General features: G+C 36.8%; 1 protein-coding gene across 3 annotated transcripts in view; it reads left to right on the plus strand.

Annotated features, from left to right (window-relative positions):
* The window catches only part of LOC306854604 (neurobeachin-like), a gene marked incomplete at its 5' end in the record, with an annotated part of 285,564 nt that overhangs the window by 225,938 nt on the left and 41,360 nt on the right, over window positions 1-18,266 (plus strand). For all 3 annotated transcript variants that reach the window (XM_079392763.1, XM_079392762.1, XM_079392764.1), the window contains 4 exons: window positions 485-602; window positions 1,609-1,711; window positions 6,066-6,181; window positions 9,548-9,660. In XM_079392763.1, the coding sequence (XP_079248889.1) occupies window positions 485-602; window positions 1,609-1,711; window positions 6,066-6,181; window positions 9,548-9,660 (450 nt within the window). The remainder of the gene's footprint in view (window positions 1-484; window positions 603-1,608; window positions 1,712-6,065; window positions 6,182-9,547; window positions 9,661-18,266) is intronic.

An 18,266-nucleotide genomic window follows, 5' to 3' on the forward strand; every position in this document is an offset into this window, starting at 1 on the left:
CCTGGGGGTCTCCGAGGAGAAACTCACTAATGATCCCCCCTTGCCCCGGCCCGTGTTAGTATTGATTATTTACGCCCGCCTTACGCCCATAGGGACTGTGTTCCGACAGCACAGTGAGAGCGTCGGCCCCACAAGAGAAAGATGTGTCAAAAAAATGGAGGAAAGGTGGAAAGACGGGCCTTTGCATCATCAACAGAAAGCAGCGCCTTTTTAGAGATGCCTCCATTTTGAGATAATCAAAGCCTGGCCTGCCATCACTCAATGGGTACCAGCCAACATTTTTGACGGGAATGGAATGTTTCGCAGTGCTCCGTCAAAGTGGCTTCATGGAATGATGATTGGAGTGACAATCAAACTGCAACTACGGAATGTGTTTCCCGAGCAACGATCATAACACGTGTGACAACGTATTGAAAAACAGTCTGTAAAATCTGTTGGATTTGCTGTTCGGTTAACTTATCTCTTTCCATTCGCCTGTGCGTAGGTGCTGGTCTACTCAGAGGGGCTTCACGGCAAATGGATGTTCAGCGAGATCCGAGCGGTGTTCACCAGACGCTTCCTGCTTCAGAACACAGCGCTAGAGATCTTCATGGCCAACAGAAGTAAAACTGCCTCATGTTTACCACTTTATGAATGCAAAAACATTGGCCACTTTTGTACTTTATTTAACCCCAAAAGATGCATATTAGTATGCATATCAATACCAAAATGCTACATATTAGCACAGTGACAGGTTTCTATCCATGTTTTCCTGAAAATCTGCTTGGTGAACCAGCTTCAAAAATTTATGACCAAGTTTTACTGGTAACACTTTACAATAAGGTTCAGTTAAGATTAGCTAATCTAGGTGTCAAATATTTTAGTATATGCAGAAATTAATTAAATGTATTATTTCAAGTATTGTTCATTATTAGTTCATGATACTTAATGCATTATCTAATCATATCTAATCTTTTATGGATAACTCCCCCCACCCCATGTATATTTAGGCCAAAGACGAGTCTGAATCCGAGTGTGAAATTTGATATCAAATCAATCAAAATTTAACTAAAAAGCTTTTAAGCCATTTCCCCCATATTCAGTGCTGGCAGAGATTTATAGTTCTTTATTGTGCAACATACACTCTTAAAAATAAAGGTTCCAAAAGGGTGTTTTTGCAGTGATGACATAGAAGAACCATTTTTTGGTTCCCAAAAGAATCTTTCAGTGAACAGCTCCTAAAAAAAGAGCCATTTTGAAGAACATTTTAGAAATCTAAAGAACCTTTTTCGACTATAAAGAACCTTTTCTGCATTTGATAGGTTCCATGGATGTTCAAGGTTCTTCATAGAACCATTGATGCCAATAAAGAACCTATATTTTTAAGACTGTAGTGTCTTCCCATTGGACTTGGACTTCTTTCTAACTTATCGAGATTTGCTCTTTTCTTTATATAGTAATTTATGTTATTTCCATAAGAATGAGAATAGTGTGAGACTGAACGATCGCTAAGCAGCATTTGTTTACCTGTTCTGAAGTCTTTGTACTGTTTGTGGAAATGTTTACTCATATTTGGATGTACTATACTGTAGACCCTTGTTTAACATGTGACATCATTCCCTCCCTCAGCGTCCGTCATGTTTAACTTCCCCGATCAGCCCACAGTGAAGAAGGTGGTCTACAGTCTTCCTTGCGTTGGCGTCGGCACAAGTTACGGTCTTCCACAGGCCAGGCAAGTCTGGTTGCCATTCAAAATATTGTTCAAAACAATGTTTACTTCGCCTTTATTTTGTTTAAAACTTTAGCATGATGACCACATCAAATGTCAAAAACGATTGATCCTAAATATACTCCTTTGCTGTGCAACTGTTTGGAATAATTTGAGGTAGAGGTAGTTACTTGCAGCATGGGTGTTTTTGCATGTTTGTCCCTGACTGAACCTACCAAATGATACCATATTCTGTTGGGGCTTTCAACGCAAGTCCATGCTAGTCATAATAAGTGCATTAAAGGGTTATCGGATGCCCATTTTACACAAGTTGATATGATTCTTTAGGGTCTTAATGAAAAATCTATGACATACTTTGGTTAAAATTGATCAATGGTAGTGTAAAAAATACCTTCTTTACCCTGTCAGCTCTGTCTTCAGCACGCTGATCTAGTCCATGTTGCTTTAAATCCTAGTGAGCTCTGCTGACTCCGCTCCCTCTTCCGTGGAGTGACGAGCAGACCATAGATATGTGTAGATACCCTATTCGGCCGCTCCAGATACGTTGAAGCTTCAGCCATCTCGCATTCACCATAATAATCAATGAATATTCAAAGATATACAAGTGTAACTTGCTGTTGTAGACGAACACGGTCAATGCGCTCAAAGAGTTGCAGACCGTTCCAAAGATGGCGGATGGCTTACGTATCGCAGCCCATAGAATCAGTCCATAATGTGGAATCTAGGTATATATATCTATCTATGGAGCATACTAAACTTCAGCTGCGAAACTGGCTAACTAGCACATTATTAGGAAAGACGATTTGCAGAGATTCATAAAAACCCTTATACTCACTTCTTCTGTAGATAAAGCTGGATCACGAATGATTCGGGCAAACATAGATGCATTTATGTAGATCGAGGATCAGCGCATTCACTTCAAAGCAAAAGTAACGTATCCTCTGCCTATAGAGGCTCAGATGTCCGGAGTAAATGACGACTGCTATATTCATTATTACATCCAACAACTAAACACTTCAATCGCTTAATCGGAGACATCTTGTCTTCCCCTGCACCAGAGCTGACACAATGGCGGACAGCTCTCAGCTCACGTCAATCAACTATCGTGGGAGCGGTCTGTACAGAACTACGTCATTCTGACAGAAACCTCAGAACAGCCTGATTTGAGAGAGGATTTTAAAATAGGGATTTAAAACAAACCACTGGGTGGATTTTTATCATTACAGGATGGATGTGTAAATATTAATATTAGCATAAATATTAGCATTTATTAGTATTATTAAATACATCACCGTAGTATTATAATGATATTTAATATACTGTATATAGAATATGTATAATATATACAATATATATATATAGAGAGAGAGAGAGAGGGATGGATGGATGGATGGATGGATGGATATGTAGTACTTTGAAGTACTGCCCTCTGGAAGAAGATTTAGAAGCATTAAATGTTTATCTAATAGATATAAATTTACCTTTGTTCCAGAGGCTATTCGTTTTTGTAATTCAAAGTCTTAAGGTGTTTTTTTTTTTTTTTTTTTCCTATTTATTTTTTTGTATCTTCTATGTGATGTCTTGTGTTTGCTGTGTGATGCTGCTACCCTACTTGAATTGCCCCTTGTGGGATTAATAAAGTTGTTAACTTAACTTAACTTAACTTAAATATGTACACTGCCGCTCAAAAGTTTGGGATCAGTAAGATTTGTTATGTTTTTTAAGGGAGTCTCTTCTGCCCATCAAGGCTGCGTTTTTTTTAATCAAAAATACAGAAAAAAACAGTAATATTGTGAAATCTTATTGCAATTTCTAATTTTAGTTTCCTATTTTAATATACTTTAAAATAGAATTTATTTCTTTGATGCAGCGCTGAATTTCAGCATCATTACTCCAGTCTTCAGTGTCACGTGATCCTTCAGAAATCATTCTAATATGCTGATTTGTTATGAGTGTTGAAACTGTTGTGCTGCTTCATATTGTTTTTTGGAACATGTGATACTTTTTTCTTTGATTCTTTGATGAATGCAAAATTAAAAAGAGCAGCATTTGTTCAAAATAGAAATCTTTTCTAACAAGCCTATCTCTTCTATGTCTTTACTATGACTTTTTATTCTTTAACGCATCCCTCCTAAATAAAAGTATTAATTAATTTTTTTTTTAAAAAGAAAGAAAGAAGAAATGTACCGACCTCAAACTTTTGAATAGCATTGTATATTGTTACACAAAATTTATTTTATTATTAATCCAGCTCGTCTGGATTGTTGGATCGACTGTTTCTCATCTTTCTCTTGAAAATATACCATAGATTCCATATGGGGTTCAGGTCAGTCCAATCAAGCACCGTAATGTCATGGTCAGCAAACCACTTGGAAGTGGTTTTGGCACTGAGGGCAGGTGCTAAAGTCCTGCTGGAAAAGCAAATCAGCATCTCCATAAAGCTTGTCAGCAGATGGAAGCATAAAGTGCTCCAAAATCTCCTGGTAGACGGGTGCATTGACTCTGGACTTGATAAAACACAATGGACCAACAGACGTCACGGTTGGGTTCTGTGCCTCTCCAGTCTTCCTCCAGACTCCAGACATTGATTTCCAAATGAAATGCAAAATTTTAATTTATCTGAAATATATACTTTGGACCACTGAGCAACAGTCCAGTTCTTTTTCTCCTTAGCCCAGGTAAGATGCTTCTGACGTTGTTTCTGTTTCAGAAGTGGCTTGGTAGCCCTTTTCCTGAAGACGTCTGAGCGTGGTGACTCTTGATGCACTGACTCCAGCTTCAGTCCACTCCTTGTGAAGCTCTCCCAAGTGTTTGAATCAGCTTTGCTTGACAGTATTCTCAAGCTTGCGGTCATCCCTGTTGCTTGTGCACCTTTTCCTACCCAATTTCTTCCTTCCAGTCAACTTTGCATTTAATATGCTTTGATACAGCACTCTGTGAACAGCCTAATGACCTTCTGTGACTTACCCTCTTTGTGGTAACCGCAGAAAGACAAAACAGCATGGAAATAAAATGTTACGCATTTAATTTACCTCATCAAGTCATCAGTGTCCACAGCTCGTTAGTTCACTGGAGAAATGAAATCTACAGAGGAGCATTTCGTGAAATATTACACCATATACTCATTATATTTTACTAAACCTGTTAGTCTTAATTATTTAATATATGTTTAAATTAATCTGTTATGAAACATGCTATGACAGCCAGTGTGTAATTGAATATATTTTAACAGTAGCCTAGAAATTTTATTATTTTTAAGTTAATTTAAAAACTGCATTATGTGAAATTTACATGCATGCATATAATTGTTTTTTAAAGTTGAGTGTTGATCATCTATTTAAAAATAAGTAGAAATTAAATGTAAGTTTGGGTTAAGTTGTTAGGCCTAATTGTAACCTTATAATGTAAAAGGACTCCCTATAGTTTCAAGCATAAGCTGAGGTAGATTTTTATCACTAAGAAAATTTTAAGTATAACTGAATGTGTTTGAAGAAAGAGCAACTTGTTTATTACTTAAACCACTGTTTATTTAAAAAAAAAAAGTTTAGTTTTTCCCCCTGCTGTACCGATATCATACCAAAAAGTGACATTAAAACCGAGGTATGTACTGAACCGTTATATTTGTGTAACGTTACACCACTAATACGGTATATATATATATATATATATATGTATATGTAGCTCTAACAGAAAATTTACAGTTTGTCCATTGCATCAATAAATAGTTAATTTAGCAGATATGATGCAGAAATTATTATACATTTTTGCCACACTACCCCGGATAAGTGTGAGTGCATATAATTTTGAAAATCTGTCAACTGGTGCTTCTTTATATTTACGAATGCATTTCTTATATCATGGCTAATAAGAAGTACTTTTCTGTATTATTTTGTTCTTAGTCAGAATAAGTGCAAGGAAGGTGCACATAATTATTCAAAAAACACGTAAGAAGTACAAATAAAAGACAGTGAAACAAGTCCTACACGTGGATGAGAATGCCTGAGAGAGGTCCGATTCAGATGCTGCTCCAGAAATCTCTGTTGTTCTCATATTTTTAGCATGTGTGCTGCTTATACTTCAAGAGCAAAGGCGCATTATGGTCATCTGCAAAGAATCTCTTTTGCTGGAACTGATGCATTCATTACACACCACACTAAAGAGCGTGACAGCCTTGCGTGTGTGATCTGGTGTACTCTTTTGTCTTTTTTTGGAAGCTAAATGTTACAATGTCATATTTTGAGTTATAATCCATCTGCGGAACAAACCAAGTCCACAATAATCAAAGTAAATGAAAGCAAATGTCAAGTTGGACTTGAGCCCTACTTTTTGGTACATTTCTGTGTTTTTTCTTTTGCAGGCGGATTTCTTTGGCCACCCCTCGTCAGCTCTTCAAGTCCTCTAATATGACTCAGCGCTGGCAAAGACGGGAGATCTCCAACTTTGAGTACCTGATGTTTCTCAATACCGTTGCAGGTCAGATCTTATTTCTTCGTCATTGCTAACCAGTTATTTAAATGAAAGCATTTTGGACTATTTGCAATCACGTTCAACACTCTTGATCTGATAGGGATGATCATTTTTTCCGTTGATCAGTGTTTGCACTGAATCTTCTGATTGGACATATAGGTTGCCATCAAACTTTTATTTTATTTAGCGCTGGGCAACAATTAATCGCATCCAAAATAAAAGTGTACATTTTTGTGTACTCAATATATGTGTGTGTGTGTGTGCTGTGTGTATTTATTATGTATATACACATGCATGTATATATTTTAAAAAATATGTTATGTTTATATATTAAATGTATTTATATATAATATAAGTGATATTAATATAAATATATACATGTAAATATTTTCAATATATATACTGTACGTGTGTGTCTTTATATGTACATAATAAATATACACAGTACACACACACATATATTATATAAGCAAAATCTTTTATTTTGGATATGATTTATCGCGATTAATCTTTCCCCAGCACTTATTTTATTTTATTTTGGTATTATCAGTTTCTCTTTTCAAACAAAAAGACTCTCTGACAGAAATCTACTGTCTTTCCCCTCATTATTTATTTAGAAGCTATATTTTCTGTTTATATTGTTGCGCAAATGTGAGAGCCGTGGACTCTTTGGGATAATTAGTGTGTCTCTGTGAGTGTGTGTACAGAGTTGAAATATTCTGTTGCGAAGTCTCTGATGTGAACTAGTGAGAACTCTCGCGCGCACACACACCTCCTCTTGACACTGAAATGTGTCATCCCTGCTCGCGCTGCATATTCATGCATATTTATATTTAGCTCCGGCGTGAGTTCGAAACATTATTGTCAGCTAATTAGATGTAAGGCAGAGTTGGAATGGGGTAAAATTCATTAAAGGCAGGAGTGGTAATGACCTGTGCTGACAGAGGTGTCAGTGAAGCCCCGGCCCACCGACAGGAGAGAGAGAGGGGTGTTAATGTGAAGCCGGTCCGCTCCTAATTAAACACTATTGCGGTGATATTAACATCTTCCACCCGGGCCTCGGTCCTGTCAGCTCAACCTCCCCTCATCTCAACCTTTTTCCTCTTCTCGGCCCCACTTCACCATGTGGCATTAACCTGGTTAATCAAGTCTACCTCATCCTAGGCCCGGTCTATCTCAAGATCATTATACTCAGGGTTTTGGGATGGATTTCGTTAGTCTCAGTATATGTATAAGAACAACTAAAAACTATGCTCCCCATATATATATATATATATATATATATATATATATATATATATATATATATATATATATATATATATATATATATATATATATATATATTTTTTTTTTTTTATTGTGTTATGTTATTTTAGGAAAGTTTACTAGCAAGTTATAAACTAACAGAAGGTTGCTGTTCTGATGAGACCAGTGTTGTGCATTAATTATTATTTTGATGTGCATTTAAATATATTCAGTTGATATTAAAAAGCAAACTGTTATAATTTAAATAAACTGACATTTATTTTCCCCCACAATCTAGTAATATTAAAATAATCAGTAATAATAATACATTCATCATAATAATAGCATCAGAATATATATATAGGCTATAGAAAAAAATAAAACATTTAGAGAGAGAGAGAACGAGAATAAATATTAGAAATAAATTAATAAACTAATTATTATTAATAAAAAATGTACCTTTTCCATGAACTAGCATTATTAATGTTCAGTATATTATTTCGTTTATAATAATAGCAATAGGGCAATTAATGCCATGTTTGTTTAATTAACAGCATTAAAACTAAAGTGCTCATACTGTATTAAACCACTTGAGGGATTTATAAATCATGGAAGTGTTTTATCTGTACTCTCTAAGAGGTGGCTGTTTAAGAGGAAGATTAATGACAGTAATTTGTGATGGGTCTGGTAATTATCCCACACACCCTATCATCTCCAACCACCATGAAAGGCCTGAAGAACCCAGAACCAAAGCCCAGATTGTCAGACTCTCCACACCCTCCACACACGCTCACATTCTCAGGCAGTTATCTGAACTGAGACGCTCCTGTGGGTTAGCATCACCTCGGAGGATTTTTACTAAGGTCAGGATCAGCTTTAATTTGTGCCCTCCCCGAGTTCCACAGGAAATACCAGGTTTCCAGTTCTTGTCTGAGTAATCACACTGTAAAGATGAAATAGCCCCAGTGTATCTCTTCTTTAAGAGGTTCTATATATCAGCATGGCTAAGCTTCAGTGGCGTCCTTACAGCTCCAGATCACAGCGGTAGCCAGACAATCTGGAAACTTTTCTGTTCACACAGCAGCGCATATCGCACCAGCACCTTTGCAATGTTACAGGGCTATATATCAGATTGGCATTTCCCAAAAATCTTTTTGTGTGTGTGTGTATTCAAAAGCTTAAGGTTTATTTCTTGGCTACAGCTTTCTTTCATAGAAAATCACATATACATATACATATATATAGATACTCAGTACGATAGATAGATCGTTAGAAGACTGTCATCTGAGAGAAATTATAGTGCCTTTAGAAAAGAGATGAGCCATTTTATAGCTCTCTGTGATTGGTTCTCCTGTGGCAGTTCTTACCATCTGAAATCCATATTCCTAGCAGCAAGGAAACAGGCGCAGGGAAGAAAGAGAGAGACCGAGAGATAAGGAACGATGAAGAGAGAGAAATGGAAGGAGAAAAAGACAAAGCCACATCTGGCGTCTATTGCTTTGCCGCATATGTGCTCAGTCATGGATACTTCATTTAGGTCTCCATGGTTACCACAACTCTCTGGCCAATCAGAGGAGAGGCCTGACTGTGCCACAGGGAGGGGTGTCAAGGGTACGGTGTCATCCTCTAGAAGAATTTGCATGCCTTTAATTACATCCATCCCACAACTTCACAGCACAATTTTCACTTTCAGGAAACTTTAACCGAGAAAGTAGTACCACCAAACCTTTTCTAACCCTCCTCCACTGCAATACAGTCATTAGGCTCTGTGACAGACAACCACAACAACATCTGCCTGTGCATCTTGTTGAGAACTCTATTACTGTACATGTTATTATGAGTCGTTTTTATCATCTCAGCGTGCAGTGGGATACGATGTTTGTCATTACATGCAACACGCTTGTTTCTTTCTTTTTATATATGAGGGAGTCATACCGTCAATCATGTTATCAAATTATGAATTTATGATGTCCTAGTAAAGGTCTGCTCACACTCCTTCACCAGGAGACAAGCACAATAACCAGTAGTCAAGAGCCCTGCAAAAATAACTGGGACAACAAAATGATTAACTACAACTGGTCGTTGGATTGCCACTATGTTGCCCACCTGACTTCATTCTTGCAGGAAGGACATACAATGATCTGAACCAGTATCCTGTTTTCCCATGGGTTCTCACAAACTATGATTCAGAAGAGCTGGACCTCACAGTTCCCGGCAACTTCAGGGATCTTTCAAAGGTAAAAATCTCTATCTATCTATCTATCTATCTATCTATCTATCTATCTATCTATCTATCTATCTATCTATCTATCTATCTATCTATCTATCTATCTATCTATCTATCTATCTATCTATCTATCTATCTATCTATCTATCTATCTATCTATCTATCTATCTATCACAATTTATAGAAGTGATTTTATATACACAGAAAGCCTATTAACTGCAAGAGGTTTGGAGGACAGTGGCAAAGATTGGATTTGATTTAAAGATTTAAAATGATAATTAATTAGTTTTTGGGCTGCACTGATTGTTAGTCTTTTAATGTCATCTGATTCTTGTTCTAAATATGCCTGACAAGATTTTTTGGTATATGAACGCTGAACTCTATAAACGCAGAATGACATTTTAGTGGGTGTCTTCTGTAAATCATGGTAAAAATATATGATAGTATGATTGCCCGTAAAAAATCTAATTAATCAGGACATTTTAATGTGCAGGGGAAAAAATTTATCTGTATTGAACCTTTGTTTTGATGCTTGAAAATCCCTTTTCGTCTTTGACCCATTATATTTAGGGTGGTCAGTGTTGGAATGTCCTCTCAGTATCATGAATCAGATTTTAGATACAAATACTGTACACTCACAGAGTTCATGGTTTTAGGTTTGCATGCTTTAGAAGTAAATCATTTGCATTTCTATCTCCACTTCTCCCCTCCAGCTCCTCTATACCTTCATCAGGTTGTCACGTTCTCTCTTTCTCATGCACTCATTTGCTTACGTTTACATCTCACAAGCTCACTGACCTGAAAACAACCACATTCCTGTCTGAGCGTATCTTTCTCTCTATAACTCTCTCTCTTCCACACCCACTCCTATCCTCATTTCCTAATCATTTCTAAAACTGCAGACTAGAAAACTGGTTCGCTGTTGATTTGCTGTTTTCTCCACAACCATTTGTGGATACTGTCTAAGTGGCCATTTCTTGGTCGGGATAAGTTTGTGGAAAAGATCTAGTGCTGTTGACTATGTTTAACCTTAGCTATAATACTTACCCTTTCTGTATTCAGCATCAGTAATATCTGTTTAAAATCCCTCTTCCTACAGCGCTGTAGTCCCTGAACATGTCAGCGTGGCACCAGGTGGGCAGAGGAAGCCCCCTGGCCTGAGGAAGACAGTGATGTATTGTAATGTATGCTTGTGACATCCACCCTGTGCTGTTTACCAGCTTGAGCTGCCTTCATTAGCAGAAGTTCACAGGCCTGCGGCCGTCCTGATGCATGTCCTTGGCCAACCTGGGGCTCTAACCTCTGAAGGTTCAGTGCTGCTGAAACAAAACCAGGGGCTTTAACCTCCCTCCTGAGTCCCTTGCTGTGAAGACCCCTGCCTTTGTTCAATAATGTATGGAGGGGTGTGTAGCCTCGGGGGTGAATGTGCGTAGGAGGGGAGTGTGTGTTATTGTAGATAATGAGGTAGGCGGCTTTTTTGACTTTGTGGTGAATATGCTTTGTTCAGTTCCTCTTCTTTCCCCCCCAATATTATCAAAATGTGCGTTCATCCATGCTACAGATTAGCAGCAGGTTTGGGCAAAATTCAGAACTGAAGAATTGGCTTCTGTTGAATTCATGAGTGAATTTGAATTGAATTACACACATCCTACAGGAAGTTCAATTGGGATTTGAACTAGAATGACATCTGTCTATATCTATCTATCCATCCATCTATCTGTCTATCTGTCTATCCATCTATTGTTCTGTCTGGCTGTCTGTTTGTTTTTTGTTCTTTCTGTGACTGTTGTTTGATCTCTTTATCTTTATCCATCATTCTGTTTTTCTATCACTTTACCAGTTCTATCTATCAATCTGTCTATCAGGCTTCAAACAAAGCTTTATCAGTCCATTGTTTTAACTATACCGCAATTAGCTATAAAACTAGTTATAACATGTACATTTCATAAAGTTTCAATTCCAATTCTACAGGACTGAAAACTCTGCGTCCTGTAGGCCTACATCATTTCAAATTCGAGAATTAAATTGAAATTTAAAGGGAATAATTCAACCCTCAAAGTTTGCACATTTCAGTTTTGTACGGTAATGTACACACACACACAAAAACTTTGGTTTATTGAGTGTATCAACAAATCTTCAGCCTTTACTACGTGTATATGTCCTCAAAAACCCCAAAAGCAAATATCTATCTATCTGTTGGTATAAGGAAGGAAACAGTTGAAGTGATAGCGCCGGAGCGTACACACATAAACAAAAACAATTTATGTTGCCAGTTCTCTCTCTCTAAATGTATTTCTATTGTATTTATTTATTTATTTTATTACAATTTTTTTTGTGTGTTTTTGTTGAAAATTTAAATAAAAGGAATTGGAGGCTTTTTCAAACACTTGGAAGAATTCCCATGTATCAGTGAAAAAAAAAAAAAAGAGAACAAAGTATGTATCTTGCATTGAAAACGTGTCATGGAAAACATATAAGTTGGGCTGCCGGTTCTTCTGAACACACCCTCAAATTCTCACCTGCCATTCTCACACAACTCCCAGAGCCCCAGACACGCAAACCATGAACCGCTGTTCCGTAAGCCGTGATCACGTGACCTGTCCGGCAGGAAACAGCTGCCAGTCATGCTGGTGAGAATGCCCTGCAGCGCTGTCGTGATGGGCAGCATTGTGGAGAACTGCCGAAATATCCCGCTTGATATGTACCATAATTCCCCTCTCAACCCCACCTACAATACACACCTGAAGTTACTCCACCAATAGTGTGTGCATTCAACTGTACAGCGAATAACGAAAAACAGGTCTCTGGGCACCCCGAGGCTAAGACTAGCACATTTTTGCATGGCAGCTACATTGAAATGGCGGACAGATTTATTAGAATCTAATGATTATTTCCTTTTTGACGGACAGGTGGCTGATAGAAAAGGGAAGCCGACTCGCTCGCAGCTATTAATTGGCCCGTGCTAATGCGAAGCCATCATATGCTAGACCTGCACCGAGCGCACCCGCGCCAACTCTCTGCTGCAATAGCGCGTTATTCCACTTCTTTTGTGCAGCTTTGACAGGAAATTAGATGAAGTGTCTCTAACAGATCTTTTCGAGTGGGCTAGCGAGGTAGAGCGGAGAACTGACAGCAAACATAATTACCTGAGTTGTGCAAATCTCTTGTTATGAATGTCTGATTGTTCAAGCGAACGTAATTCTAGTTGACTGGACTTGCATTCACACTATTATCTCGCCAAATATGAATCCCCATGTATCAGTCAAATATTTCTCATGAGTTGTTTATCATTTTACACATTAGCACTTATAATATGTAAATATAGAAGTTCAGTTATAGATTGGGTTGCCAGTTTTTTTTTTTTTCTCTCTAAATTTATGTATTTGTTTAATGCAAGTAGCCTATAATGTCTAATGCTTTTATTAATTTATTGAAATTTATTGTTTATTTATAAAAAAATGTTTTATTGAAATGTGTTTTTGTTGAAAATTAAAATAAAGGTTTTATAAATTTTAAATTAAAATTTTAATTTATAATATAATTTTAAATTATATTTTTTAAAATAGAGGCTTTTTCAAACACCTGGAAGAATTCCCATGAATCAGTGAAAAGAATAAATAAAAAATCTCATAAGTTAGCTATTCATAATTTTCACATAACTTTTACATAAAAATATTTTGCATAAATACAGAAGTTCAGATTTATGTTGGGTTGCCAGTTCTCTCTAAATTTATTTATTTATTTAGACTCTTTCTTTAAAAAAATATATTTAAAAAATCCAATATATATACTGTGTGTATGTGTGTGTGTGTGTGTGTAAAATTATATGTATATAAAATGACACGTAACATAATACACAATTTTCACATAAGTTTTACATAAATATAGTATTAATTTTTTGTATAAATATAGAAGTTGAGTTTTATGTTGCCAGTTCTCTCTCTCCGTATTTATATTGTATTTATTTATTTATTTAAAAAGTCTTAAAAAGTCCCATGTATCAGTAGCTCTCTGTGTGAGCTCACACACACATACATACACTTATGCAGAAACATATTATATATTATATTATTACATTATATTTAACTTTTACATAAATATAGTTGTAATTTTTACAAAAGTATACAATTTCAGTTAGTTGGGTTGCCGGTTCTCTCTTTAAATTTATGCATGTATGCATGTATTTATTTACTTATTTATTTATAAGTATTTTTCTGATTACATTTTTGGTCCTTTATGATGAAACTTAAAATCAAAAGGCATTGGAGAAGACTTTTTCTTACACCCAGCCTTCCAGCAGTTTACCAGCTCAACGCAGAGAAGTGCATTATGGGTAACGTCAAGCGGGCTTGCTAAAGACCGTGCTGCATTTGCTCTCAGAGATGCCATATCTGTTTTTTCTCCTCTCTGCCACCATCCTCATTCGCTTCCTCTGTGCTCGGAAAGTGTTTTTTGGAGCTGCATCTGCTTTGTTTTGACTTGCGGGAGCTTGATTGCATTAGACCGAAGCTGCACATTGTGCTCTCGCAGGCTGACGAGGCCAGTGAAAACAAGTGCTACCCCTCCTGACAGCACACTGCTGGCACACACATCCTTAATGCAATTTTCTCTGATATATGAAATACAGAATGAGCGTCTCCAGGGGAGGTAGTGCAGATTGCACCAAATGACGGCTCTCTTGTGCGATGCTATGGATAAATGACTGGCTTATCTTTTGAACATGAGAGAGGAGCCCACTGAATGATAATTGTTCTTGAGGCTGTAGTTTGTGTGCAGCAAAATGAGGTAACCCGTGTAGAGGAGGACTTGCTTTAAATGTTGTTTTGTGGTTAGCTGTCATTACATTTCATGAGCTCCACAAAGTAGACCTGTCAGAAGCAGTTTTTTGCTATTTTATACCAGAAGTCTTTTTGACAAAGTTCATTATAGCTGCTGCCCATACTGCTGTAGCTACATGATTAGAGCGTGGGTAAACTATAATGACAGTGTATTTATAAATTGTTTCATGCTACTTGTTTTAATTTCCGAAAGCACAGGCAACGGTTGCATTCGTAAAGACAATATGACATACACATCCAGTGCGATTAACTTAAACTTACAGCGTAATGTTAGACTCAAAGCCTGCATTTATATTGTTCCTGCTCATTAGTAGAATAAATCTTAGCATCTTCTTTTAAAAAGTGTTTAAAATGTGACAGCCACATTTTATATATATATATATATATATAGCTAGCTTAACCCAAAGTCAAATGCTTTTCTTTTATAGAGAGTGAACAAATGGATGCATAAAGCTTTTTTGTGGCATCTTAAATCGTATTGTCTCTTATACAGCAAATAGCTTTTTAATTAGCAGCTAATTATCCTATGGAACACATATTGTCCCTGCACAGGTGTCTCTGAGGGATTGATTTAATTAGGTCACAAAGGATGTGTTCATATTCTTCATTAAATACTTGAGTAATATGTGTTGTGATATGCATTGGCAACCTTTATTTTGTGCCCGCAGATGTATGCGAACTGATTATAATTAAAATTAACATTTTCAGATATCACATAGCCATATAGTTAATTAATTGCTATTTATTTAATATGTGGTGTGTGTTATATTACTATAATATTACTATTAATATATCTGGATTTTTTTATAAAAGCGTGTGCTATTTAATATATATATACATACACAGTATACATGTGTGTGTGTGTTATATTACTATAATATTACTATTAGTATATCTGGATTTTTTTTTATAAAAGCGTGTGAAATATTACAACGTCTGGTACATTTTTAATGGGGCGAAAAATCTATGTTTTTTTCCCAGTCAAATCATGTGCTTTAAGTATGTTGGACTTTTGTCCAAGATGTCTTTTGCCAAGATCTAGAATTCTCTTTGCAGTCCCAGGAGGTTTTTTTTCTTTCTTTCTTTCTTTGACAGGACTCTAGATTTGTGAAAGTTTTTTTTTTTAAATTCTTTATCGACTGCCCTGCTTTCACTATTAGCATCTGTTGCGGGGTGTTTCCTCCGGATAGCTTGGGTAACGGGAGTCTGGAAAGCCTTAAATTTACACCAAGTCCTGTTTTTATTTAAGACCGATTCCCTACAGGGTCTTGCATAAGACAATTACATGGTTCTTTGTTCACCCTGTTAAGTGCACTGAGCATGTCATTGAACTTTGAATAGGAAATAGTAAATTGCTAGATGGCTAGTGCGGTTAGCATAGATGTTTTTTCCCCCCTCGTTTCCCCAAAAAAAACACAATAGCAGCTTTCTCCTTTTAAAAGACTTGTTAAAATAGCAACATACGTTGTTGCAACATGAGTACATAAAAAATCAGAATGTGTATTTTTGTTTTTAAACTCCTTTAGCATAGCTTTAACTCTCTTTCAGAGCATTAGTTTCTCCAGAAGTCATCATAGTGCAGTTTTAAAACGACTATATCTACACAACTGAAAACAAAGACGGGACAGTTTTGCTGGTATTTGACACAGCGCTGGAAAACATTTGTGTTGCCTGTCTGTTCCACAGCTGCTGTGCTGAACTGGGCAAACACTCCATGTCATGCCAAGCACAATATTTCCTCGGTTAAGTGGGTCTTTTTGCTGCTATGAGATGGACTCAGAAGGTTTTTATAGTGTGCTAGACTTCCTGTGGCTGCTTACCCAATCACGGTCAGCCCTAGACGTCACATGGCAGGTCATTATCAGCTCATAAATCTCAGCAGATCTCCATAAACTTCTCTTTCATTCGCCCCAACCGTGCTAACATCGGCGTGGATGGTCATTAAAAAGGAAGAGAATGAAAGGCAGCAGGGTTGAGGAACGGGTTTGAAGTTACTCTGCCAAAACGTGATCCAAGTAGGCTCAGATCTTTCTGGAAAAAAACAGCAAATGACGAATTTGTTTGTGGTCATTATCCTCTGTATTAAACCATGTAGTGTTGTTTCCTTTCTATTTGTTATGACTATGCTCTGTTATTTATGCCATGCTTTGAGTCTAGACAAATTTCCCACACTGCTCTAAACAACCAAACGCTCTCCCACGCTCGTACTCGAGATCTCGGGGAGTATTGAGCTCCCTCTAGGGCCGGCGCTGTCCTCCTCGTCAATAACACGTAGTATATTAATATTGACTGCCCAACTACCTGTGTCGCCTGTTGATTGAAAAGCTATGGAGGCCAATTTGTTACAATCTAAAAGTTTCTTAATTGAGTGATGACTGCTTATTTTCTTAAAAATTGGGAGTCTGAAAAGCTCGACTGGCCTTCATGAGCTAATTTAAAGAAATGTTTTACTTGGTCACAATCTTCATTTGCAACAAGGTCTGATGCAAGAACTAATTTCGCCTTCATTAATAGCAATGCTTATAATTTCGAAATGTTGTAATTTCTTTGTTTTTCTGAAGGGCAGTAGATTTTAGAAAGTGTGTGTGTGTGTGCACACTCGTTTATGCTACAAGAATAGTAAAACCTGAAATTTTTCACATTGTGGGTACTGCTGCTAACTGCTACAGGGCTGATATTTTGTGTTTACATGCAGTGAGCCAATGTAAAGTTGTTTTTATCATTGGGGAGCCATGCAGATGTTCTTTTACAGATGTTACCCTGAGAAACAATTACAGTCCAAATAGCACTTATGATGTATTGGATACATTCACTGTCTAAGTTTGACTTTCAGCCATTACTGGATTTAGAGAAGAGAGACTGTTACAAATTGTTTATGTTGTATGATGACAGGTTTATCAACATCCGTATGTGTGTGAAAGAGAGGGAGAGCGAATTCCAGGGCTCTGAATGCCAGTATGAATGTTTACTCTAGACATTGTGCAGGATTTTCTAGAGTGGTTTAACAGCAGAAGGATGGTCAAGGCAGAGCAGTGTGGACGTACAGGGTGTAAATCAGGTCAGACAAGGTTAAGCCAGGCTAGATTACTCGCTGTCTTTAGCTGAGGCCTTTCAGATTGCCTTACATACATACACACATAAATACATTGAAACAGACATGCGGGCAGATAACTCCTGTACAGATGGATTTTTACAGGCGAACAAGAAACAATCTTCTGTATAATTTTTGTTTTACTCATAGTCATATTAAGTACTTGTTCTCTCAAAAATGGAAATTTGGTAACACTTTGATATAGGGACCAATTCACATTATTAACTAGTTGCTTATTTGCATGCCTATTATTAACATATTGGCTGTTTATTAGTACTTATAAAGCATATATTCTGCATCACCATATTCTATGTCCCTAATCCTACCCAAAACCTAAACTTAACAACTACCTTACTATTAATAAGCAGCAAATTAGGAGTTAATTGAGGCAACAGTCGTAGTTAATGGTTTGTAAATAGCAAGAAATGGACCTTAAAATAAAGTGTGACTGGAAATGATCTTATTTAGTCACTTCCATTTTAAAAACAAGTTGTTATTCTCTGAAAATTGAGCATTTATAGAAGAAATAATAATGTTTCGATCTGTAAACAAATCATTCTTTTGAGCTTGATCTTGTCTGGGACTCCAGGCTGAAACATTCAAGCTTACTTTGTTATGTGTACTTGTTTATATGTCCTGCATTTCTAAATTCAGTGCACCAGGCACAGGCTAAGAGTACCTCAAACA

This window comes from Barbus barbus, assembly GCF_936440315.1.
Source record: "Barbus barbus genome assembly, chromosome: 34".
Taxonomy (NCBI): domain Eukaryota; kingdom Metazoa; phylum Chordata; class Actinopteri; order Cypriniformes; family Cyprinidae; genus Barbus; species Barbus barbus.